At 40.0% G+C, this 26,569-nt stretch overlaps 3 protein-coding genes across 3 annotated transcripts; 1 reads left to right on the forward strand and 2 right to left on the reverse strand.

Moving 5' to 3' along the window:
- Positions 1–1,801: 1,801 nt before the first annotated feature.
- On the reverse strand, positions 1,802–2,825 carry LOC116158906. The gene is made up of 3 exons (XM_031471774.1): positions 2,615–2,825; positions 2,370–2,569; positions 1,802–2,306 (listed from the first exon to the last, which is right to left on the reverse strand). Exons 1-3 carry the CDS (start codon positions 2,694–2,696, stop codon positions 2,022–2,024), a joined length of 567 nt encoding a protein of 188 aa, XP_031327634.1. The 5' UTR covers positions 2,697–2,825; the 3' UTR covers positions 1,802–2,021.
- Positions 2,826–11,620: 8,795 nt separating this feature from the next.
- Positions 11,621–13,239, forward strand: LOC116159857. The gene is made up of 4 exons (XM_031472942.1): positions 11,621–11,923; positions 11,976–12,130; positions 12,402–12,519; positions 12,840–13,239. Exons 1-4 carry the CDS (start codon positions 11,897–11,899, stop codon positions 13,224–13,226), a joined length of 687 nt encoding a protein of 228 aa, XP_031328802.1. The 5' UTR covers positions 11,621–11,896; the 3' UTR covers positions 13,227–13,239.
- Positions 13,240–18,637: 5,398 nt separating this feature from the next.
- On the reverse strand, positions 18,638–20,725 carry LOC116181374 (membrane-bound alkaline phosphatase-like). Its single transcript, XM_031501730.1, has 6 exons — positions 20,526–20,725; positions 20,392–20,481; positions 20,191–20,342; positions 19,912–20,146; positions 19,104–19,865; positions 18,638–19,059 (listed from the first exon to the last, which is right to left on the reverse strand). Exons 1-6 carry the CDS (start codon positions 20,593–20,595, stop codon positions 18,776–18,778), a joined length of 1,593 nt encoding a protein of 530 aa, XP_031357590.1. The 5' UTR covers positions 20,596–20,725; the 3' UTR covers positions 18,638–18,775.
- Positions 20,726–26,569: the final 5,844 nt, after the last annotated feature.

Below are 26,569 nucleotides of genomic sequence, written 5' to 3' on the forward strand. Positions count from 1 at the left end.
AGCCTGTGTGGGGGTAGGGACGATAGGCGTAGGAGAGAATGATTCTGGTTTCAGGTATCCTGAAGGTTTTGGAATTACGTCCTTAGCAAAGAAAATAGCAACTGAATGATCTTTATCACACTTTATCCCACCCTCACGTTACAACAGAAACGCCGGTATTAACCTGGAAACAAAAAAAATCGCAGCAGAGTCGCAATAAGAATTGGCGGAAAGAGACTTCGGTTATCAAGAAGAGTCGCTCTGTAGATGAGGTTATGGAAACCAGGGCGATTCCAAGCCAAGGAGGGTAACGAAATGAAACTCTTATATTATAATGTTAATTAAGATTTTACTGAAATCCCTGGCAAACCATTCCAACTGTTAAAGTGGCAGCTAGCAGTCGAAATATTATAACGCAATTCATCCGCACCTTGATCGACGCCATCTTGATCTACATTACAGCCTACATCTAACAGTGATTACCATAGAATACAATAAACCAACATAACTTTGTCACAGCCGTCTATAATTACAAGCCGTGCTGAGAATTATGGCAACACTGCATGGTAGGCCGATTTCCTAATTCAACTTGGCAGATTTCGGGTGTATTTTATAAGTGTTTTGGGTGTAATATTCCTATTTACCCGTTTTAACAGAGCGAGATTGTGACAATTTGTGTTACCCCGTATGGAATGAACAGAAATTATTATTCCGATAAGTTGCTAAACGAAATATATCGATTTGTTGTCATAACCTCTAAAGCAGGCTACTCATTACTGGACCCTTTACAAGCACTTGTATTTGTTCAAAGTACCTATACAAGCTCAAATATGACCTACACACCACGTGCTACGTAAGTACGGTAAGTGTTTATCGTGAAAAAATACAATTAGTTTGTATTTCAGGTATTCTAGCACCGACATGTCAAGTCGATTTTTTGAAGGAACCTTTCGACTTATTCCCAGAAGTTCACGGTACGGGAATTTGAAGTCTACGGGGTTCCCCTCTTTAAAAGCTTCGTACGTAGACCCACTGGAGTAGCGACTGGCTTAAAATTTGCCATTCCGGATCGCACCTGGTCGTTGATAAAACCTCGCTGATGCACAGCGATTTACTGTGCTTTTGCCGAAATTAAGTGCTCAAGCGTGTGCTTCACCTCGACCTCTTTCGACAGAAGTTCACCAATTTCGGAGATCTCGATGGAAAACCCATTATGATGCAGTTACCAATTTACAGCGTTCAGAATTTTAAAGTCAAATAAAAATGTTATTATCCATCTTTGTAAATAAATAAAATATATGTACAATTATAAGCTGCCTAAGTATCTTTTTTCTGTATTTAAACCACCAAGGCGAAACACAGGAAAGAGGAAAAATGCAATTTTTCAAGAGCAACAAGACTCCATTAAAACTTATATCGGCCCACCGATTGACTTTCGGACAACGTTGCCAAACTTTTCAGCATGGCTTGTAATTATAGACGGCTGTGACTTTGTTGATGATATTTTGTATACAGGATGTACAATATCATTGTGAAAATAAATTTAAGTTGTGTCTTTATAAACTAAAATTTGAACAAAATTTCACCAAGTGTATGGATAATGCAGTTGTACAACGCAACGTTGCGCATCACTTGGTTGCGCAATTTGTTTAACAATGTATGGCCCCCTTTAGATAAGCTCAGTTAGTTATTTCCAAAGCAACGCGAATTTTTCATATCACCGTGAACTTTTAAAAATTAAGGCATGTGATTGGCTAATCGAGACTGTAAGAACTCACGTCGTGAAAAATTTATGCTGGTATTCAATTTAATATTCAACAAGAATCAGTGCATTATTTAATAGTCGCAAAGAAACGTTTTTATTTATGTGCACTAAAACTATTACTAAACTTGAGAATAAAAGTTGTCATAGGCACTCTGACATTTTGTTTACATTAGACCATAAAAATTATATGGAAAGCATTAGTGCTACCACCAGTATTACTAATGCGTGGTACTCTACCTAATGAAGTTTGGAATGATAGCAATATCTTTCTGCAAATTCAGACTAAACACTTGTTGAAATGGAGGCAGTTATAAGCAAGAACCTCGAAAGTGTTATACTTCGTTTGTCCTCCGTTGTGAGGAATTCCTAATCCTTTATAATCGGAAAAATTAGGAAAAACCTTCCCAACTTTCATTTCCAACTCGTGAATCACTCTTCCTACGTACAGCGTCGTTTCCGATTCTGTGCCTCCCACTACGAGATTACACTGGGTCAATAAGTGCATATTTTCAATCTTGGTCGGTACCCAGCTGTAATTGCCCGGATTTTGAGAACAGAGTATCTGAAATTTTGGGAAACGATGCTCTTATTTCGGTAAAAAGTTACGTAGTCAATTCTCACGCACCTTTACGTTTTTATCAGTTGTCAAGACTTTTCCCCATGCGGTCGCCTCTATTGTCGAGGAGTTAGGATCAATGGTCGTGGGTAACAAGCCAGCATCTTTGAAAAACGTCTGGCCAATGTAGATTGGCAGTCCCTGCCTGTTTGTCCCGGCAATAAATGCGTCGTGAGGAATTAGGCCGGTGTACTCCCTCCAATAATGATCTGTAATCAGCATTATACCTCTAAATAATAATAATAAATAATAACCTTGAGTATCCTTGTAGGCTGTCTCTATTGCACCTTCAACCATAAACCCAACGTTGAGGGCAATCAGCAGATACAATTTCATTTTGTGTACCTCAGTTTTCGTCGACGAAGGAATCGAATTTGTTTAGCCAATGTAAAAGTAATAAAGATTATAGATCAAACAGTCGGTTCGTCTCTTTTTACACAATTTAATGGAATGCGTACCTATAGGCATTACCGACCTCGTGTATTTGTAAGTAAATTTCCTGAAATTATGCAGGAGGGTATCATGAATAATTGTAAACTTTAAACGGGTCAAACTTATACATAATCATAAAATCCACAAGCTGAAGTGCTTTTATGGACCTTGGAAATTATCGCCTCCTGGCGCCAATTTCTATTACAACTAAATGATGGAAATTTTATCTACTTCGCTGACATGACATTCATCACTGAGAATTCACACCATATTGCATAGATTTGTCTTCGGAAAATGACGATATTGGAAATTATCTCCATAAGATCTTAATTCTGTCCTTCATTACACTATAAATGCGAATATACAGAAGATGTATGACAAAGTACGCCCTCAATCATTGTTTAGAACAAAATTATCTTATCTTTCGAGTAGATAAAGCTTGCGATCATCTTTTGCGAGATAATTTACTTCATTATAAAACCATACCATCTGCTTACCGAATATGCCATCTCATTTCAAATCAACTAAATAGCCGTTGAAGAAGATTTGGGTTGAAAAAGAATGAACTCTGTTTTGACAATCTCATCCCCTGACTTGGTTAATTGCTTCTCGCGATTTTGGGCACACCCGGAGCTCCGACGACGTTTTCGTTGACTTCCTCGTGAACGTTGTCGGCGCGAATGTCTGGTTGTCACGTCTTGCCGTCGCCGTTGCCGCCATTCTCTGGCGCTGGTTCTTCAGGAAACAATTTCAAGCTAAAATTTTGAAAGAGGATTTCAAGCTAAAATTTTGAAAGAGAATTTCAAATATAAAGTTTGAAAGACATCCGTAGCATTCAAAAATTAGAGGGAGTAAAAAGGGGAGCAAACATCGTCGGCGGGATGTTCCGCGAATCTCGAGCGCCACCAGAAGGTTTTAACCCTTCAACCCTTGCACCTGGTCAAAGTCGGCGGTTTCAGAACAGAAATTCGGAATCCACGGGTACTCAGACGCAGAAACGTAAAACTCCAGAGATCACGTGGGCAAATGGCGGCGGTCGCTGGTGAATATCTAAAAAAAATTACGGCACACGGAAACACGGAAATAGAAGCACGTTCACAAAGTAGGAACGGAATCACAAGTTAATTAGCGGTATCTACGGAGAAACGGGGTGCAGGAAAACAACCCCACTTTTTATACTTCACGGAATAAAAATATCAAGCGCTTACCTTTGAATTCAGTGGTACGGTACCATGATTATATTGAAATAGATCTCCTCCCCTTAACCATTGTGTAGCTTTTTATAGATTTCAAAAATGTATAAATGGAACACGGATTTCTCAGTTTGCCGCAACACAACTAATTAACTACATTTAATTCTACTCACTTAATTGGCAGGATTAAAATTTCCAAATTCGGTGGCCCAGTAATGCCCATTGTTACATAAAATTTTGGGTCAAGTAAACTGCACGGCCTTGCAGCTTTAATGCTCATTTTCGCTTAACGAAAAAATATTGCAAGGAATAAAAGAATTTAATGTGTGACAAGAAAAGAATCGGGTCACCAACCGATGGGAATTAGTAGAGGGGGAAAGTATGAGGGAGGGTGCTACATAGGCAATAGCATGGATACAACGTGGTAGGAGGGGATAAAGAATGCAGTGGTGGGACAGAGAGTGCACAGAAGATAGAAACAGGTATAGAACAATGATGGAGAATGAAAGAAAAGGAGAAAAAATAAATGAAGGAACAAAGAATACAAAGGAGAAATTAGGGCAATACAAAAACAGAGAAGGAATTCTGGAAGCTGATAAACAGAAGAAAAGATAAAAACATTGTAAGTGAGAGAAAATACAAATAAATGATTGGAAGCAAACTAGGAAGCAACACTTTATGAAGGTGCTACAGAGAAATAAGGAGAAAGAGGAGGCGACAGAAGTAGATGGAATAGAGGGGATGGTAGGTGGCGAGAAATTGAGTAGCAATTAAAGAGAAGGGAAAGCGGAAGGGAGGGATACAATTTTCGTCACAGATAGTATCAAGCGGGCGTGGAGAAAACTAGTAAATAAGATAAGGAAAGGAGAATGTATGATTTTATTTATAGCTTGATGTTTAAATGTAATACGAAATATATAACCGTACAAGCTCATGTGAGACTCTACGTCATGTCAAAGGCGCATGTACAGTACATATGCCTCGATATGCATTACACAAAAATAATTGGAAAAAAATTCGTGGCTAGCCCTTATACTACCCGCGCATCTGATCATCTTCGATTCAACTCCTTCCTTTTCTGTCTAAAAATATCTGTACCAAATTTGGTTCCAATCGATTCAGCCATTTAACTAGAAATGAAAGTACAGATAGACATACCGACAGGCTGACAGACCGACACACCGATCCAAATTATCAAGATTTTGTTTGATTTCGATTCCTGGTGTTTCAAAGCGTATATTTCCGTCAATAAAGTGGGGGATATTTTTTTACAACCATGCAATGCCTCCCTTACTAACGTGGGGGTTGTAAAAAGTGCCGAAAAGTTATAGCGTTTTTTATGGATTTCAAGACTTATATGCAAACAAGAAGTACGATAAGGATAGGAGGGAAGGCGTATGAAGGGAGACACTAAATTAAATAAGACAGCTCCAAAGTGGAGAAATCGTAATTGGAAGAAGGAAGACAATGTCCGTGGCATATGAGGACGAGCCAGTAATAATAGCAACAGATATAAGGAGATGATGAAAATGTTGGGTAGGATGGAGTGATACTGGGAAAGAAATGGGATCGAAAAATCAAAGATGATTTGGGAAGGGGGAGGAAGGAAAATGGCAATGGAAAGGAAGTAGAGGGAGGAAAGAAAATTAACAGAATTAAGGCGTTGAGACGCGGGGGGGGGGATGAAATTCAAAAACGGAATAAGAAATAGAGGGCTGGCCTTGATGGGCTCTCTTTTCGAGAATGTCAACTGGGTTTGCCCAGGTCAATGAAATATTTGGGATCCGGAAAGGGCAAAAAGACAGACAGGGCCTTTTTAACAAGGTCCTTGGCAAATCGATGTCTTCTAAGCTTCTAAAACTGAATAGAATCCAAATTAGGAAGAACACCGGTGCCCTTATAGTGCAATGGATGGTGAACTATCACCTGCATAACAATAGGGTCATGGAGGAGCTCACGTGAAGGTTCCGTGGCGAGGCAGATGAAACTACCGAGCATGTGGTCTGTCACTGTGACGCTTTGATCAGAGACAGACATCAACTCCCTGGAGAGAGCTATCTGGAAGCGCGTGAATCAACGTAGACTAAAAAGGGTCTTATCCTTCGTTGAGAGGAACGGGCTCTGAATCCAGTTGCGAAGGAAAGAGGGCCTTTGGTGTGCCTAAGTCATGAACTTATAAATTAAGATGGACTGCTATTGCTAAATTGACAAATGACACCTACATGGGGGCAGCCATGATGTGCACTCACTTGGCGCGAAATTCAAATCAACTAATAAACATGCATTAACCTCACGTTTTCTAAATAAATAAATAAAACGTGCACATCATGGCCGCGCCCATGCTAGGGCCATTACTACCTCTATGCAACTGTTTGATCAGCAGTACATCTTAATTTATAAGTTCGTGGCCTAAGTGCTGCCCGTTCCGGCTTCCCTGTGAATAGATAGATAGAATGGTACGAGAGGTGGTGATGTATACAACGGGGATTTAGGGATGGAAGGAATACAAGGAAGGTATTGTGTACCGGGAATAAACTGAAAGCCATCAAATTACATATTAGAGGAGGAAGGAGAAGATAAGGATAGTGTGGGAACACAGAGCTGTCAGATTCGAGGAAAGGATAGAAAAAGAAGGGGAATTGGTGAGAGAATATCAAACATTGGATAAACCTCGGGATAAACATAAAGGAAAATTGGGACAATAAAGAAAAAAGTATAATGAGAGAAAGGGATACGGATGGGCAGAGATCGAAAGGTGGAGAGAAATAAGGGAAACCATGGAAGACGAACTTACTTTGTGCAGCAACATAGATAGAGAACGTCGGGATCTCACGAGGAAGCAGATATCTAAGGGAGGGGGAGCTTAAGCTGTTGAGAGGTATAGATGCAAAAACTAGTGGTGGGGAAAGAAGAAGTGGCAAGAAGAGGAAAGTAAATGCAGAGTTTGTGGAGAGAAGGCGGAAGGTACGTAATGTAAAGAAGTAGAAAACCAGGGGGTAGCAGAAAAGAAATACTGTACGATGGGGTAAGAGGAGAAAAGTGGGTTAAGAAAATAATAGAAAAAGCGGAAGAGATGCAGAAAATTTCACGTACATGTCATTATAGTTATTTATGCATCAAGGGCATTAAGGCAATATTTATGCCAAGGGCGACAGAGCCCGAGGGCCTCCGGCCCGAGGGATTGTAAGTCGCCCGAGGGTTAAATATTGAGTAATGCCTGAGGTGCATACAACATTTTATTTTTCATCGTTCCAAAGAATGCATTTTCAATATCTCTTCTTCTCATTATGCCCTTGGGCGTAATAGACTGCTGTATATATCACATATGACAGATATAATTGACATATAATAGGCAAATGAAAAATAAAATTTATTATAAAGTGTTTTTGGTCAAATGGCATAAATGAAGAATTCCCTATCACCATTTCGTCTTCCTATAGAAGTCTTTAGGAACGCTTCTGGGAATTCATTACCTAATCTCTGTACGTTGTACGTGCAACTTTTGTACGTATTTGTTATTATTGTGTGAAAACGATCAATACAAGGATTATCGTAAATTGTGGGTAATCACTACATTTACCTACCTGTTATCCCCTGGAAAGGTTTATTTTATTTTGAAAGGTTTGTTCTCGGGTTTGTTTTTCGCATAATCCAAGTAAGCCATATTTCTAAGGGTGATGTCCCTTAGACCTTAACTATTTTTGAACACAGTACACGGTGCGGAGATTAGGTGGACCACAGAACATGTGTTGTATTAGTACTGCAATACATTTTATCTGCATCCATAAAACTAGAAACAGCGAGGAATCCAACCAGCAGTTTCATTTATTGTAAACTATTTTAGTATATACCGTGTACATAAAGTCCGTGAACATCTTTTTTTCTTGAATCTGACAGAAAATGGATCTTCCAGACGAAATAATCCAAGAAGCGGAAGAAGCTAGTGGAAAATTAATGCCTGAGAAATCCCGAAACCGGTACGAAAAGGAACTCGAATGGAGAGCAAAGAGAGTCGGCGAAATGGTACTGAACGAGACCGTTGTGTTGGCGTACGTTTCTGATGGTTTATCAAAAGTCTTCAAGGCATCAAGTCTATGGACTAAATTTTCAATGCTGAAGAAAGCTCTCATAGTTAATGGCAATGTTGATATATCTAGGTTTGTTGCGAGAACAATAATCACCGCATTTGCTGTATCTACCTAATTTAATTGGTTTTATAGATTTGGAAAGGTTATCGCGTTCATGAAAGCTCAAAATGTTAATTACGTGCCGAAGAAATCTAAGATTTTGTCTGTTGAGGACACCCGCAAATTTATTTTAGAAGCTTCAGATGATTTTTTGCTCTGCAAAGTTGTCTTGATCTTTGGACTGTATGGGGCTTGTCGCCGAGATGAATTACTTAAGCTAATTGTGGATGATATTGAGGACCATGAGAAGTACGCTCTAGTAAAGTTGCAAGATACGAAGACTCACACTTCTAGATCGTTTATTATTCCTGATGCAAATGGATCTTTGAATCCTTATGAGATTTATAAAAAATATGCTAAATTACGTCCTCTTGATGTTGGAACGAGACGCTTTTTTTTGGGATACAGAAAAGGAAAGTGCGTTGCTCAGCCGGCTGGTATGCATACCATTGGTGGTGTACCGCGAAAAGTAGCAGAATTCCTTGGTCTGGATCACCCTGAAAAGTATACTGGGCACTGTTTAAGACGAAGTGGTGCTAGTATGGTTGCGGAATCTGCTGGAAATCTTCTGCCAGTAAAACAAATTGGTGGCTGGAAGTCCTCAAGAGTGGCAGAGGGATACATTGAAGCGTCAGTGAAGAGCAAAATGGCAGTTGCAGCAATGATACCCCTGGCGGTTCCTAGCGATATCCACTCAACGCCAAATGGGGCTGTTGCATCGTCTTCAACTGCTGGACTAATGATTAGTGGGAATTCTAACTGCACGATTGAAGTGCATATGTGTAAACATAATGATTGTTCTTAATTTTTCTTATTTGTTGCCTTCTGCCTTTGCATATCTTTAATAAATATGTATTGTTGCTAAACAGCCCATTATAACTTATCCCGTAAAAAAAATAACGGGCTAGCCCGTAAAGAGTGTCTTTATGCATAGAATCACAGATTAATACAAAGCTGTTTACGATTCAGAATACCATAAACTTATTTTTAGGCTATCATCACAAAAACGTTGATTTTGTGGACGCTTTTGCGGCCATAAAGTTTAACTTTATTGTACGCTTCTGTCAAACTTTACTTTATTGTACACATCTGTCAAACTGTACTTATTTGAAACTGATGTTTGAGAAACAGTAATCTGTTTAATACAAAGCGTCTATCTGGTCTAGCCCCATCAAGGATTGGGCCATCCACGTGCGTTTTTTTCATTTTCGGACTTGTAGGAATGTTTCACACTATTTTGCATAATCACAACGTTCACATTTAAAATTATAGTTTGACGTTTCAATCTTTGCTGCTTGCAGACCTTTTTGAAGTGTAGAACCAAAACATGAGGAAGATGTTATGGCTTGCATTATTATGCGAAGAATCACCAGCAATTAACCGAGAACACAAGTAGCTACCTATACCTGCCATCAAAGTAGGTAATCAGGTTTCTAATAATTGTACAGCATGTTAACTATAAGGTCTTGGAAGCCACAGTTACGAAGGACCTATTGCATTTGACATTATTAAAATCTTGTGCAACGGAGGAAGTTGCGATTGTACTTTTACTCTCAAACGCCTGCTCTTATATCGTATATAACTTAGGGTCGCAACGCTTGCAGCTTCCAAAATTTCATTTGGGGTATCTGAACTGTCGCTATCACCCATTTTGATACGCACAAAACACACGCAAAGATGCTAATTATAATTTATTACATATGACAGGAAATGCTTTGTTTTTAATTGTCTAAGATAACTATGATTTTCAGAAAAAATATGTTTATGAGCAAATTTTTGAATTCTTTTTTGATGATCGCCTAAAAAATGTTGTGTGCACCTTGGCCAAAAGTGATTTGTTAGGCCTCATCTGAATTGCGGCCTCGGCTATCGCCTCGGCCACAAACAGCAGCTTCGGCCAAAAAAGATCACTTTTACGGCCTTGGTACACAAATAACTATTATTGCACACGACCTAACAATTGATCAGATATACAGTATTTATTACGAAGTAGACATAGGGACTTACGTGTGTTTTTTCCCATGTCTGCTTTTAAAAGACAAAATCCTTCTGAAGAGCACCTAATTTTGTGCATCTAAAATAACTTTTTAAAACAAATAAACATCTGGCTGTCATATTAATTAGCTTTAATATTGTTGTTTTAGCTTACCACAATACAAAATCTTTTACGCTCCTTAAACTGTTTGCGGCACTATCCCAATTGACAATTTCAACTTCTTCTTCAGTTGAATACATTGCACACGAACGAAAATAAAAATACGAAACCCAAAGCAAGAATATTAAAATTAATTATTGTGCCAGCCATATCTTTATTAGGTTGCATAAAATTAGGCGCCCTTCAGATTCAGATTTTCTCATTTAAAAGTAGACATAGGGAGAAACCCTATGTCTACTTTTTAATTAATAGCACTGTATGCATGTCCTTTGGAAGATTTTTTTTAAATATAAGATCGTGCGTACCTGAACACGGAGCTGTCTCAGTGGTGGGTCGGACGTGCTACGGAAGATGACAGATGTTTCATGAAATGGCCTCCCCGATCACAGGATATCATTCCGTGTGATTTTTGACTTTGGGGACACATTAAAGATCTCGCCTTTTGCACGTGTTTTAGAAGAGCTCAAGGAGAGATTACGAGAAGCGGCTGCCACACTGCGACTGTACATGTGAATTAAACAATTGTTAAAGTAAAGTTGCGGAAGAAGTGATACAGTTACCTTATCACTTTGTTGTTAATCATTTGTAATTCATTTTTCAGTAATCCAGTTTAACTTTACTTAAATTTAGGTATATTGCCTGGATTTTTTTGACCTCGTGATATAACCTCTCGATATGGACGGAGTTTTAATGGTGGAATCCGTCAGAATACCATACCCACCCCGAATATCATTTAAAATTAGCCGGATCCGAAATATTCTTCTTTTACTTGGATTCCCCGTTCCCGTCCCAAAAGGCACTTGGGGAAACGGACACTACAGCAAAATTGTCTATCTTACATGCACTTAAGACATTATGGATACACGCATCAGAATGAGAACTCATCTGTATATGAATTGTAACAATACAATAATTACTGCTTTCTAATGTCTATTACGTGACCGAAACAATTCCTCCTGGAAAACTCTCTCCTGTCAAACCTCAAATCGCCTAAATGTAGGAAAAACTTTTGCATCTAAGTTGCATGCTTTTTTGTTTAGATTTTTTTTAAGCAATTGCTTCGGATTGTTTGGCAGCCCCCAGAAGGATTCAACCGGCGCTTCTAACGGAATGTACACGCCATTACTTCCTTCAATGACAACATAACGCATAAGGTAGGTCGCTATTACTATTGCAATCTCGTACGCATTTGCTACGTTATTGAATATTTAGGACATCGCTGATGCAACACCTATACGAAGTAATTGATTAATGTGAGTTAATTACTACTCCCCATTCAAGCACACTTCGCTATTAGCATCGAGAGAAAGTGGCTATTAAAAATTAACACCGAAAAAATGGAAACATTCTAGAAGTGCACTCGTCCGTATAAACATAATTGTGAAGAAATGACAAAAATCACACTCCGATAATCACGAACGGTTTTTAGTGAAATCAAAGTTCTAGAAGAAAGAGCAAGAAAGTCGGCGTGCTAGTAGAATGGTGGAACTGTGACAACAACACACAAATGTCTCCGCATGGTATATATAAGGTGAAGTTACATCACATTACCATTGTCAACAGCCTACAATGAGGAACAGTAGGGAATATGTCCAGGTAAATTGCTCAATCCATCATCGGTTTAACAATTAACTGCTTACAATTTCAGGTGCTCTTATTTCTCGCGGTGCTAATCGTTGGCTATGGGGCAGAAATTAAAGACAAGCGTCAAGTGAACACGGAAGTGGCGGCCGAAGAAGAAGACCGGATACCCTCCGAAACTGGATTTGCAGAATCGGTGCACGCGGGCAGTAAATACTACCAGTAAGGGCTAATTACTTACACTAATTATTTGTGCCAAACGAGTAGATAAGTCTTAATTTACGTATACAGAGACATCTACATGGCCCAGTTAGTTCCTGACGAAATCGAATTTGGGCACGTACGAGAGGACGATGACGAGTGGGAGCAGCGGTTCGAAAAAATAAATCTAAACGACCGAAGTCGTCAGGGCAAGGTGCTAATGTTAAGACTTAATAATCGGGGGTGTAACTGCTGTCTTAAATCTAACTAATCAATTTTCCTTTACTAACAGATACGCACACGTTCCCGCCAAAGATCACTATGAATTCGGAGAGAAACGCGGGAATGACCATCACTTTATTGAACGACACGAAAAAGCCCATCCGCACGCAGGAGAATTTAAAACAAAAGTAAATATGACTCACATTCTTTAATCGCTTTAGGCTGCCTTTAACATTTAACTTCATTAAGCCAAAGAATTTTAATTAAATTTTGGAAGTTGACGCGCTTGCGGCGCCTCCACGCAACACGCGTTAAATTTTATTGGACGTCCAAACTTTTCGCTACCCTTACGTTTTTCTAAGTGAAACTCGTAAAAATACAAACATAAATCAATAAACTTTACGAGCGCGTAAAAAAAGTTACGGCGGAACATCCTTCCCATATCCAACAAAATGCCAACAATAAATTTCGTGCTACGTAATCCCTAACTATCGACTTTAATTTTCAGGTGAGATGGGGTGATAAGCACGGAGGATACGGCGAACATTATTGGGATTATAATCATGCGGGTCACGATCATCATGACGGCGACGGTGAGGAAAGTCAAAAGGAGGAAGAGTACGCGAACTACGCGGAAACCGAACAGGTCCCTGCGATTACCAAAGGCAGACAGCGTCGCGATCTGCTCAATGGGGATGTTGAGTTTATCGACGGCAGAACCCTTTCGCTGGTGGAGAGAGGCGACGCAGCGAAACATGGCGGCAATTACAAACGCGATCCCTCTATCGGAAGAAAAACGAAGCGACAAGATTTCTTCGGGATAAGGGCGGAAAGTGAAAACGAACCGAGAGAAAGCGAGCAGGGGGCTGTAAAATTTTTCACCGACTTTAACTGAAAAGCTGTTGTTCATGTTAATATTGTTACACAAAGTTGCGTTATGTAGTGTTGTAATTTTTCTACGTATATCAAAAATAGTTAGATGTATTAAAGATTTTGATTATTCATAGTGATCTATACGGAAGCCTTTGCAGATTCTCAATTTGCAACATAGACCATTTGCACAGATGTCGCTCCATTCCAGAATTTTCCCTGAAATTGTCTAATAGTGTTCCGTAAAGTGTAGAGAAACTAAAACAAAGTTAATGACCATCAGGAAGCAAAAAATGAATTAAAATTTTAATTTGTGCAATTTCCCAAGGGTTTAAATTCGTAATTATACATACGTGATACGATCCTCTTTCAAGTACGCAAGGTAATTAAATGGTTGCGTTATAAGGTAGTAGATTGCTATATTTATCAATGTTGACTTTCTTAGTAGATGAGTAATGAGGAAGGGCATCTTTGCCCATAAACATTTAAAGGCCGCCTGGGATACATTCAAAATCTACGCTTTATAATGCAAGAAGAATCAAGTTCATAGATAAATTCTCTGAAATATTGCGTTTTCCCTTTGTGGGTACCTTCCTCCAACACTTTCTCAATTTTCACAATGAAGTATTTACATTCCCAATAGATGGGTCTGGTTGAGACGATCTTTCCGCCCTTTGAGAGCGCCCTCCTCCGACACTTCGTTCTGCAGATATTTGCACTGAAAGTTTTGACATCACCAGTAGATAAGTCTCATCCTGACGTTCCACTTGCCCTTTATGAGTACCCTCTTCCGACACTTCATTTTCAAGATACTCGCTTCAACTTCACCAATAGGTATGTCACGTCAAGACGATTTATTTTGCCTTGGTGAGTACTATCCTGCGACAAACCGTTTTCGAGATATTCGATCAATCAATCGAGTCGAGGAAGAGGACTATGGTTAGTAGAAATGAATTCCTTTCATTAAGATCTTTCATTAGAGTACCGTGAAGGAGAAAACCAATTCTCCCCTCGGTTCTCCCTAAACTCCCTCTTTTGATAAAGGGTCAGAAAGAAGGGTGGTATTTGATAGAAAACGTTTCCTTTTGTTGAGTCGGGTGGGCGTGTTATAAGTTTGTACAAACCAATGCATTTGGATGAGACCTTTCATTAGAGTACCATGAAATTAATGTAGAACGTACCCGCTCTTCGCTCTTAGCACGAGTTGAACACGAAGACCTGGCCCCACCACTTTTTTGTGGCATCATTAATTTGGATTTTTCCACGGTCATTTCCCTGAAATTTCACAAGATCATTGCCCCGGGACTGCATAAGGTCATGACTATGGGATTTGGTACTGGTCCTAGATGCTGGATCAATGTTATGGTCTTGGAATCTGGGATAAAGTCATAGCGTTGAGATTTGGACTTGGCCCCAAGGCCGGGGCCTTCAGTGAGATGAATGCGTAGTGCGTACAAAGCAAAACCAAAGCGTGTCATAAGTAAATTCTTTTGTGACGAGAGAAAAATGCAGTATTGCAAAAAACTTATGCTATCCTTAAAAAATGACAAATTATGTATTGCAAAAATTTTACAGAAAAGAGGAAACAACAAGCAAGCAAGCAGGCCAACCAAAAACTGTACTTACATATATCGTTCTCCTATAGTTCATTTTTGAAAATCGTAACTTTTTTCAAGTTTCACGCTTGAAAAAAACACAGCGCCATGACCTTATTAAATCCGGAGACAATGTCCTTGGGAAATACCAGGGTCATGACCTTGGGATAATCCTATTTTCATGACCGTGGGAATCCCCAAGTCATGACCTGGAGATAGCCCAAGGTTGTGACGTCACAAAAAGTGGCGGGGGAAGGTGCCCATGTTTTACTAGCACGTCAAAAAAAAAACCTTTATGTTATTATAAGGGGTAGTTCGAAATTTAACATTAAATTAAGTCTACATCGTCGAGCAAAGGATAAAAACTACCGAATCTTAGTTAATTATGTAAAAATCAAACACGAAGCCGGTCTAATAAAATAAATTTGCACTATAGGGACATAGAATTAATGTATTCCTTTGGGAAGGATCCAGGAGGCCTTTGATATGTATTTAAAGTTTAGCGTTCAAAGTACGTTATTGCAGTTGCCTTGTACTAGAAAGAGATTGGAGTAGTATGTTAAACGCTAATTTCAAATTTGCCTATGGTGCGTTCCACCTGGGACACACTGTATGTTATAGAATAACAAACTTCAATGTAAAATGTGTTCAAAGTGTCCAGTTGGATTTCGACGGACGAAATTAATGAGTTCCTCAGTTCCTCAACTAATTTACGGCTTTGGATAATCCGTACTTCCTTACGATGTCTAATTTTTCATTGGTTAGTGTTTTTTGTACTACCAATCCCGGACGGATTGAACATTTAAAAAAAACTACGCGGGCACCATTTTCCATGGTAGCTTTACTTTATGATAAGCTAAGAACTGTAATTTTACATCCCCATTAAAACAGATACAATTTTACCCAACAAGCAGGGACAATTAAAGAAACAAAGACGTATTGAAAACCAACAGTCCAACGAAGCACTCGTTTTCCATACCGGAATTTATGACCACACCGTATTTATGTATCCACCATCTTTGCTGAACACCCGGTATCTGGATGCGATTCGAAGCCCTTCGTTACCAACACTGCCGCTCCAAAAATTTCATCTCGCCCATTTAGTCAAACATAATTAACCCCTTTTAAATAAGTTGCAGTAAACAGCATCCGACTAGAACACGAGTGGTCTCAAACGAAGCGCTCTCAATTAATTTGAATTTTAAGACCAATTACAGATTTTTGGGATGATCTCAAGTAATGAATTAAAGAAGTTTTAACCTTTGGTCAGTATCAACCCAATACATCGGTTGGCTGGAATTACCGACGTTCCTCTCTGTATTTTAGGGAGTATATAAGGTAACAACAAGATTTCGGGGGATCCTTTTGGAATTTTTTGATATACTTGCGTACATTTTCCGACCGATTTGGAGGGCCACAACCCTTGGTGGCACTCGAGTCCGCTCATTTGGCCGACATCATATACAAGTTGCCGCCGATTGCGACGTGCTATAAGCTCGGGTTCACAAAAAAGGAAAAGAACCAACGTTAAAATGACCGTGAATTTTCAAGTCGTCTTGGAGCTCAAGTCATAGAAAAAGGGAAACCGTCCTTGACTTCAAGAAGGCTGTATTAGTCGCACTCAAAAATAACCACGCGAATTAACAGCTTAAATTAAATCGCTCACATGAGTTCATACGCGGCTGTGAAATAAAGATGGCGTTTCCATCAATAGAAAACTCTATTTCGAAAGAGAAAGTTACCCACTTTCCGAGTGTATCACTCCAATTTTTGTTTTTATTGTGCCCCAGTCTTTCTTTAATTACTTTTCTTTTATAGCTCATTCAGGAAGATAAGGAAATATTTGCGTAACATGGTTACAGTTATCTCATTTAAATCCGGTCGTTGCGATAAGAAATTTGTTATCACTGGCTTAAGCTAATTAGTTTCAAGATAAGCAGGTTTCGCCGATAAGGAAACTTCGATGTTTAGTTTCAAGGCGCAAATTGAAGTGGATGGAAGTTGAAACTCAGAGAGCGAAGAATGTTTTAAATGGCAGAAGCAGACGCTTGTTGTTTCGGAGATTGGCAGTTGTGGCGGTATTTGAGACAGTCCGTCTTGCCAGTTGTAAAGTAGTGTAGACGTTAGTGGTTACTCTAGGATATTACATGGTTTAATGTGAATGTTTAAGTCGCATTAAAAAAGTTTAATTTATATGGGAGTTAGTCAAAATGTTGTGTTTATGGAGTAGTTATTGCGGAAGGAAGCATTTCTTAAACAAATAAGTTGTTTTTAAGTTAGCTAATTAAGATTTCTGTAATTAATTGTGTCAATCGATCGCTTGTTGCGTGGTATGTGTACTTTGGCCCTAAGTGTCTATTTTTTTTTCAACTATCGGTTTTCTTTAAGAACTTTTTAAGATCATGTGGTTACATCATCAATTTTAGATCAAAGTGAAGGGATTAATGTTGATCTCATAATATTGTTAAAATACACACATGTATAAAATGGATTCACGCAGGCTTTTCCACAAGAAATTCATAAAATTGAAGAAAATATTGACACGTGTAACTTAAGCTCAAAGCTCATTGAGATCATATTTTAAAATCACAAATGGAATAAAACAACAGATTAAAGAAAACAAACAGCCGTATTTCTCCAGCAACGGAAGTCATAAGCACTGAAACAATAGTAAGCTTGAAATAATTTCGATAAAACCGCGGCATTATCCCAATGAGGGTGCTTAAAGTAGTAAGTAATTTCCCAACCCTTTTCCAGACGTCGATAAATAAAGACATTTGCATAGGACACGAAACGAACATCTAAAAGCAAACGCCATTTAAAATTCAAATCCAATTTGTTTTAATGATTGTGTTTCCGTGTCGCTTATTTATTTTGTAACGATTGAAAGCCTAATTGGGCGTGACACGAAAACTACAGGTAAGTCCGTCTGCCCGTGCCCTCAACCACAAAAAGGTATTAAATATATTGAGGTTTAGTTTCACTTCAATAACAGAAGGAAATAAATGGATTATTCGATGCAGGAAACTGTAACACGGAAAGGAAAAGCATTTTGCACTTTCATCCTGCCGAATTCGACGGAATTACAATTTCGCGCGCGGATGCGTATCGCTTGTTTTGCAGCCGAATTGAAAGATACGGTCTAATAACCTTTGTTTTGTTAGAAGGTATCTGACTGACACTAACAAATATCGGCTCAACATGTTAGTCGAAAATATTTCAAGTCATTATTTTTGGCGTTTGTGCAAGAAAATACAAAAGATTGTTTCGATATGGATACACACCTTGTGTCAAGATATACCAATTATTTTTCACGGTGAAAGATTTATACATTTTATTACAGACTTTAATGAAATATAAACATTTACAGTATTGAGTTTAACTTACAAAGGCTTTTCATTGAAATTGCATCAATTTTTAATTAGAAAATGTAAGCCGAAGATTGAAGCTGCAGCTTCACTGAAGTTCTAATGAGAAATTCTAACCTTCAAGTCTTACGGTGCAAGATTCAATCCCCGACCTTTCAAGGTTAAGGTAATGTATATTGCTACGTAAAGCAGGAGGCGGGGGAAGGGTTTGCTCTCTAGGTTGAAACAATGCCGACAATAAGGGTACGCTTTCCTGCCGATGTGCGAGGCAGTCTCGGGTCATTTGACAGTCCGTGGCGTGTAAATTTCAAATTCGCATTTTTCCGGCAGTCAGCCCGTGTTTCGAAGTCCTGTTTTGTCAGTAAAATTTACAGGCATAATGTTCCTATTGTTTCTTTTGATCGAAGTCGAATAGAAAACAGAGAAGGACCAGAAATATTTAACCACCTTAAATGTAAATACTAAAGCTCCTATTATCGAATAGCGTTTTATTTGTCCATAGTAACATTATATTAGCATTGTGCATTATATTGATCCAGGGAAACCACAAACAGATGGAAGTCCGAGGATGCCCCTCTATCCCAAATTACAATACTTAAAGCTAAGTAAGTTTACCAAAACATTTGGCAACCTGTGTAAAGGAGGGGAACGACTAAGAGAAAAATTAGAGACAGTGGGGCACCAAGGTGGGTTACACCTCCAAATGCAACCGCGCACGTGTCGTTATCTTCTCCAACACAAGACGCAAACTTTATAACGTGAGGAATAACATTTTGCTCGATAACCCCCGACAGGAGGTGAGCCCATGGTCCCCTTGCAAAGATCGCAACATCGTCTCCACCATGAGTTTCCGCACTTAAGGGAATGTAGCTGGGGTATTCATAATTAGGGTCACCTGAAAGAGCATCGTGAGCTAAGATCTAAACTTCCAAAACTTACTGAAATTGTGCCGTGTGATGTCAATACGATTTCCATGCGGATCCGTTTTTTTGCCGGCTCCACTCGCATAAGTTAAGGTGGTGTACGGCAGGTTATCGCTTCCGTATCCCGCTATTCCCAAAATGTCACTCCCTCTTTCCGGATACCCACCAAAGCTCATTGTATGGGCGTGATCTGACGTAACCACGATAAGAGTCTCGCGCTCATCGGTCATTTCATCCGCGATCTCAACCGCCTTATGAAACTCAAGGGTCTCATCCAAAGCCTTCCTGGCTAAATTCAGATGGTGAGCGTGATCGATGCGTCCACCTTCCACAAACAGAAAGAAGCCGCTTTCGGACCTGGACAAAATGTCGATTGCCCTGCGTGTCATTTCCGCCAGTGACGGCTGCTGCGTGGGGTTCCTGTCAAAGTTGAAGTCCATGTGATCGGAATGAAAAAGCCCGAGCGCGAAATGGGTGTCGTCCCTGATCGCCTTCAATCCGCTAACGTTATAAACATACTCGCGTCCAGCACCCGCTGCTTTCCACTCGCTGATCAAGTCGCGCCCATCAAGACGTGAGCCAAACATTCCCTCGTCATCCCTAATATTGTTCGGGATGAAGTTCTTCCTGCCTCCTCCGAAGATCACGTTCAGATTCTTGCCGGTGTCTCCGTGTATTAGCTGGCTTGCGATGTCAACGCAGTGCTCTGGATTTTCTCCATCATCAACCACGTTAGCGTCCGACTGCCAGTCTCTGCTGGGAGTGTGCGCGTATGCACCTATAAGCCCAAAGTTAGCAGTAGACCAAGATTAAACTTCCATTACCGGCAGGAGTCGCGTGTGTTACCGTAGTTGTGGTAACTATTCCTGTGCGTTTGCCAGCCATCTGTGATAGATGGACGATTGACTTGACGTGATTCGTTGCGTTTCTACCCGCTTCGCAATCTCTGTGGTTCACGTCAGCTGTCACTCCGATTGTGGCCACATTCGCTTTAATACCGCATAGGAATGCTGTGGCCGTACAGGCTGAGTCGGCTACCTGTCCATCCACGCAGTAAGTCTGAAAGGCAAAAATGTGGCCGGATTGCTCGTGGTTCAGCTTACCTTAGCCAGACCGGTGAAGGGGAACTTTTCAAAGGACAGCTGGGCCTCTTCTCCGCTATGTCCGGATATTTGCCCCAGATGAATTCTGGATGCAGTTAGTGTAGGAATTGACATACCGTCTCCAAGGAACAGGATTACATTTTTCGCAGTATCTAAAAGGAAATTTGGGTAATGGCAAGTACTTACTTTCACGTTACTTACTTGTGTTTTGTTTATTCTTCACACGTTCCATCACTGTAGCAAGAGCCTGTGATTCCCAGAACAAAGCATTGTTTTCCTGATTTCGGGTTTCTGAAAACACTGAGTCATTAACGTCCAATGAAAACGTTACTAACCACAAGCCAAGCTTGCCCCTTCACCACCGCCCGCGTAGAAAGCTAACGTTAGTGCCAAACCGAAAAACATACTCTAGGTGCAACAATTACGGAATATATACTCAGATAAAAAACCTCAAGGTGATACAATCGCTTTACGTATGTACCGACAATTAAGTAGAATACTAATCATTATTATCTTAAGCCCAATAAAACAATAACTTACGCAGGAGTTTATCTACCCATGGTCATTACTGCAATAGAGATATTGCCGTCGTCCAAATGAATAGGATAACAAGGTAAAATTGAAAGTAATAATATATCACGAGATCGAGGAGGTAAACAAACATTGTCATCTAATGCTTCAAAGTACAGTAACTGGAGATAGGGATACTGCTACACCTGAGGGTCCTCACGGAGAGACCTGGGTTTCCTACAGATCATTACCTCATTGATGTTCCACATGTCTCGGTACCACAACCAGTGGAAAAACGAAGACTAACATTTTTGTGGACCTAAAAAGGATTTCAGCTCTGTCCTCCATTTGAGTGAATGAATCAGGGAAGATAATGGAAGTTTTAGAAAGTGAACTTTCAGACTTGTTTGAGAGGAGGGCTAGACTCAAGGATGCTATATAATATAAGGATTGCTCGATCCCTATACTTGTAATGTTGCCCGAGTTTAAGTCATATGTGACGTCACCAACGGACCTGGCTGTCAGAATTGACAGTTATAATTTGCTAAGTTGTCAACGTCTTTACATTCGACTTATAACTGTGTGTATGTGTTCGCTATATTGCAACAAAAATGCTTGGACGGCGGCGTGCAGTATTGGACTGTAATAACAATTTGGGGTAGTATTCACATTTTACACTCAACTGGCGCTCATTTTAGCCAGTGTCAAGGAGAACGTCGAGAAATCGTTATTTTAAGATGGACAAAGTTGAAATAAACTGATTTAGCTGCAATTTCCATGGATGATGAAGAGTAAAAAAACCAAAAACGCAGGATAAAATGGGTTCACGACATTTTGAGTATGCGAAAAACCGAAGGAGAATTTGTAGACTTGTAGACGATGAATGACAAGTGTTTCTAATTTAAATACCTACCTATATAACATCCATTTGGACGTATTAGAGCCCCTTCTTACCAGCCGTTTTTTTGAAGCGGCTTGTAGCGTGACCCCTTCACAAGGTGCGATTTGCAACGTCACAAGTAGCACGAAGCGCTTTTCAGAAGCGCCTTCACGCAACAAAAGCGCACGTACCAAGAAGGGGCGTCATTTTTTTAAAAATGGTGTCTGCTTTGAGGAGAGTTGATTTACTTGTGCCTTAGTAAAGAGCGTACATATTTGTGTACTGATATTTTGTATATAAAGCTAAGTTTGTTATGTTTAAGATTGTTATTACTGATATGTGGGGGTTGTAGTTCGACCGTTGAAGGAAGGCGAAGCTGTATTAGGCTAAACACTTCATATTGTGTGGTAAAAACCATTGTAGCACGGTGTGACAAACTCCAAAATTATAACAGAAATTGTACAGAAGAGACTTATAAACTTCAGTTCTTTCTCATCTGAGATTTCCGCATAACCGTATCTTCTTTTCGAAGAAAATTTCCACTCTGCGCAGCGTTTCAAAAACGCATCGTGGGAAGGAGCTCTTAGAATCCTACATAATATAAAATACAAATGAAAGTGGTGCACAAATCTAAAAATCAAAGCATGCGGTGCGTCTGGGTCCGCCAGTGACGTCACTACACGCGGCGAAAAAATTCAGTGATCGAGCAATCCTTATATTATATAACATCTTTGGGCTAGACTATGATATCGCTCAGTTGTCACCAGGAGTCCCACAAACGGTGTATTTATCTCTATTACCTCACAGGCAAACTCCGGTGTTCTTCGAAAATACTTTCTAAAAATGTTTGGGTGAGAAATCACATCTCCAAATCTGTCTAACTATGGTAGCTTTTTCCTTTGCATCTTCGATGGCTTCTACTACCTGTACAACGCCCAATGTTTCTTCAGGATTCATATTTTGTGTCACGAACTTTGGATTGTTCGAATTGTTTCAAAAACGGATACCTTCCTATAGATTGTCCGTTTTCGTTGCAAATGCAATGCACAAAATGTTACTCGTGATTGGGTCGGCAACCGAGTGGGATTAAGTCTACTGTCATCCCAAACACCAAGGCCAATTAAATTAAACTTTTATTAGATTTTGTATTTTAACATGTATAAGAAGAGCAGATTGGAACTTTGCCCCATTAAACTTCTTCGATAGGTTAAGAGTTGATTCCCTGGCTTCACGGCGAATTTTTTTTCGGACGATTTTATAGAATGTAAGCAAGAAAAATTTTTATTAGCGCTACAGTTTATAGATAATGGGGTTTTCAATGGAAAATTTTCACTACACAAATTTATACATTATTCTTTCAAGATTTAAATTTTCTAAACTATACAAGCACTAACGGAACAGGTTGTTGCTTTCGCGACTAATAGCCGTTTGCACCGACAAATTTAAGCGGTGGTTCACTTAAGCGTAGCTTAAAATCCATGACAACCATTGTTTCAATAATCATTGCCATGGATTTTAAGCTACGCTTAAGCTAAGTTCCGCTTAAATTTGTCGGTGCAAAGGACCATAAGTAATTCAACACCGGCACTTAATAGTATCCCTTTGCAGGGTAAAATACTCCACTGGCGCGTTTAATTCTCTTGTCCTCGACTAAATACGACGTTACGCGATGGTATCGCGCCTAGCCAACTGTCTATTTTATCATTTTGTCTTTATACAACCATATTTTTCTTTAGCATGAATAAGAACTGTCGCATTAGAATTAATTCCTTTCAGTGTGTTAGTTAATTTAACTGTAACTCACAGAATCCACTTGAATATTTCCGTTTTGAAAAAAATATCCGCAGTCACAACTTGATTTTAATTATGGCCGAAAGACGTCAGCTTTCACCTGGGCAAAGCCGTAAAACTCTTAATCTGAACCACACATACGATGCGTGAGTGGTCTAAAACCGAATTATTTTTCACTTATTTCTATATTGCGAGACTCACGGTTAACACTTCCGTGCCCCAGAAACGAATCTATCAGAAAAATTTTCTTTCGTCTACATACTGCTTGCTCTGGTAAAGTGGTAGCCCAGGCCTGAATGCCTTCAGAAAAATTCACGGAATAACCCCTACATATTCTTACTTAATTAATTAATGCCTTTACGGACACCTCATAACTAATAGGAGTTTTTTTTCTCAAGAGCAAATTTGATTGGCGATACCGCCCAAGTGTACGAGCTTAGACTGTCTCCCGACTACTTACGTATTACATTTTTTGTCGAATAGCATTGTGGAACATGTTCTCACAGCAATGCTATTTAATGTCGGCCATCTTTGCAACAGAAGTCCTACTTATCTCCAACTCACGGGAAACTAAGATTTCCAAAAGTTATTTTGACGTCAAATATCTATTGAATTTAAATACTCAGAAGAAAAATATGATTAATTAACTTTAAAATGACAACTACGAACTTTTCTACAAATCTAATTTTACTCCAATTTCTAAATAGTCATGCTGATTGCTGGTGAGACCTCCGCAGAATGGCTTACAGGAGTAGTCCCAAGCATCAAGCCACGGAAAGGTGCGCCACTAACAGATGTCGATTTCAAAGGCGACTATTGCGAGCGTCTACCTTTCGGACAGGAACAACGAGAGCACGGAGGTATCCTTGGGTTGTTGCAGAAGCAGAATATCGGCTTCAACAATAAGGAATGACGAGTGCTGAAGAGAGACCAGGAGGTGCCCTTGTTCATCTAACAATGTCAGTGGACCAACTCTCGCTAATACGTCTGGAGGAGAAAGGCCTAAGGGCCCGCTTCACGTTTGGACAAGTGGCAACCAAGCCTAAAGATGCGAGGAAGCCTAAGGCTAGTAGCGCCACCCCCAACAACCGGTCAGTCGTCCGCCTACGGAGCCGATGGGCCTAAGAGATCAATCGTCTTCCTACAGGCGAACCCCCAGCACAGCAAGGAGGCCTACGACGTGCTGTGTAAGATGTTCGATTGTTGTAATACAAGAACCACGTCCATACCTTTGCCAACAAAATTATGCAGGAGGTGTTAGATATTACTCTCTCAACTCCGCTAATTTATTGTGGCATGTAACAGACGAGACCTCACTCTCGGATCATAAGCATATTGTAAGGTTCGAGAGAAAGGCACCATGCATACGATCAATTACAATCAAGGTCTCACAACTGGTGCTCCAATGAGGAGTCTGAAATTGATGAGATCTCCCAAAAGCTATAGACACAAAAGGGAAACTGGAAATAGCCTCAAATGACCTACAAAGACTCCTACTTAACGCTACTACTCCACAAAACTAAAGGGTAACGAGGAACGTTCCCTGGTGGTGAGAAATAAGAAAATCATCGGGCTACTAACAGTCAGCAGTCTATTCAACAAAGCCAAACGAAGAAACATGGGAAAAGTACAGAAGCGCCCTAGCCGAGTACAATTCCGTGATAAGGAGATCCAAAAGAAGGACTTGACGCTGTGAAAGTATAAATTCGGTACCAACAGCATCGCGCCTACAAAAGCTCATACAAAAAGACAACTCCAAAACTATTGGGAATTTTGAGAAACCCGATGGGAAATACACGGTGAGTGCAAGGGAAACATTAGCACTCACTTCTCAGGCTCACAAAGAAATAAAAGCTTCTCTTCAACAGATAGAGACAGAAAGCCTCACTCCAGCCTCAAAAATCTTCACACAAGAGAGGACAGAATTGGCCCTATAATTGCCTTTAAACCTTTTAGGGCGCCTGGTGGAGGCTAGGCGAGGAGTCACTGTGATGACCAAAAGAGGGTGCTCTCAAGGGGAGGGGGGTACTATCGCCCTTGTTATGGTCACTTGTAGTTGATGACCTACTAACCATGCTAACACAAAAAGGTTACTTTGCGCAGATGACCTGATCATAGTAATCTCTGGTAAACACGTCAAACTGGTATCTAAGCAATTGCAAAAGGCTCTGAATATCTCACAGAGGTGGTGCCTAAGCATTCATTCACCTGAAAGCGGTGGTGGTGCCTTTTAGCAGGAGGAAGCCCAACATAAAGGCACCTACTGTGGGGGGCACCAGCCTGAATCTTAGTAAAGAGGTCAAATACCTTCTGGGAGTGAACTTTGACCAGAGGTTAACTTCCATATGGATAAGGTTCAAAGCAGAAAGAAGATCAAGCTGCCGAATCTCGGAATTACTAGGGAAAAAAGCCGCCATCTTTCAAGCAAAGATCTATGACATAAACTTCTGTGCTCTCAGAAACCTAGAAATGGGCAAGAAAGGGGAAAATAGGACTTCTTAGAGACAGTTAAGCTGCACTGAGGGCGTTAGTAGCCCGTACCTGCGACTCCAAACTAGTTTGAGAAAGAAATTGACAACTGACAACCGTATCACACTCTGGTGGGTGCCAGTGCCATTCGGACATTGGAGGCAACATGAAGGCAAATCAACTCGCCAAGCAAGGAGCCAGACGGAATCCAATATGGCCGGAGCTCTTCTGTGGACTGTACAAAATCCACATAAAAAGGCCCTAAACCAGCGGCAGGAGATGAATGGGATCCATCACTGGCAGAAAGTTCCAAGATAAAAGGATCCAACTATGGAGTCACTGTCTATTTTCTGTGTATCGCAGTGTATCGCATCTTTTACGGTTGGCCTTTCATTGGGGATCAATTGTAAAAAAAAACAGAATTGCGCCACCTCTCCTGTATTCGTTGGAACACTCTCCCATAGATTCTTCTACCATGGCGGATTGTTGACTCTGTTCAGGAATTAGGGCTTTTATTTGTCGGAAGGGTTATTGATCTCTGCATAAGACCCATGCAAATATTGATACACGTCTCCTATGCCTATTGGTGATTTAATTAGTTGATAACGTTATTGATTATGCAATGTTAATTTACGATAGCTGAAAATATGGCACCACAAATTAACACTGTGAAGGGATGAACGTGCTTGTTAAGATATCTGGAGAGATTCATGATCTATAGATAGGAAG

The sequence above is a fragment of the Photinus pyralis genome, unplaced genomic scaffold, assembly GCF_008802855.1.
Source record: "Photinus pyralis isolate 1611_PpyrPB1 unplaced genomic scaffold, Ppyr1.3 Ppyr1.4_LG1, whole genome shotgun sequence".
NCBI classification, from domain to species: Eukaryota; Metazoa; Arthropoda; class Insecta; order Coleoptera; family Lampyridae; genus Photinus; species Photinus pyralis.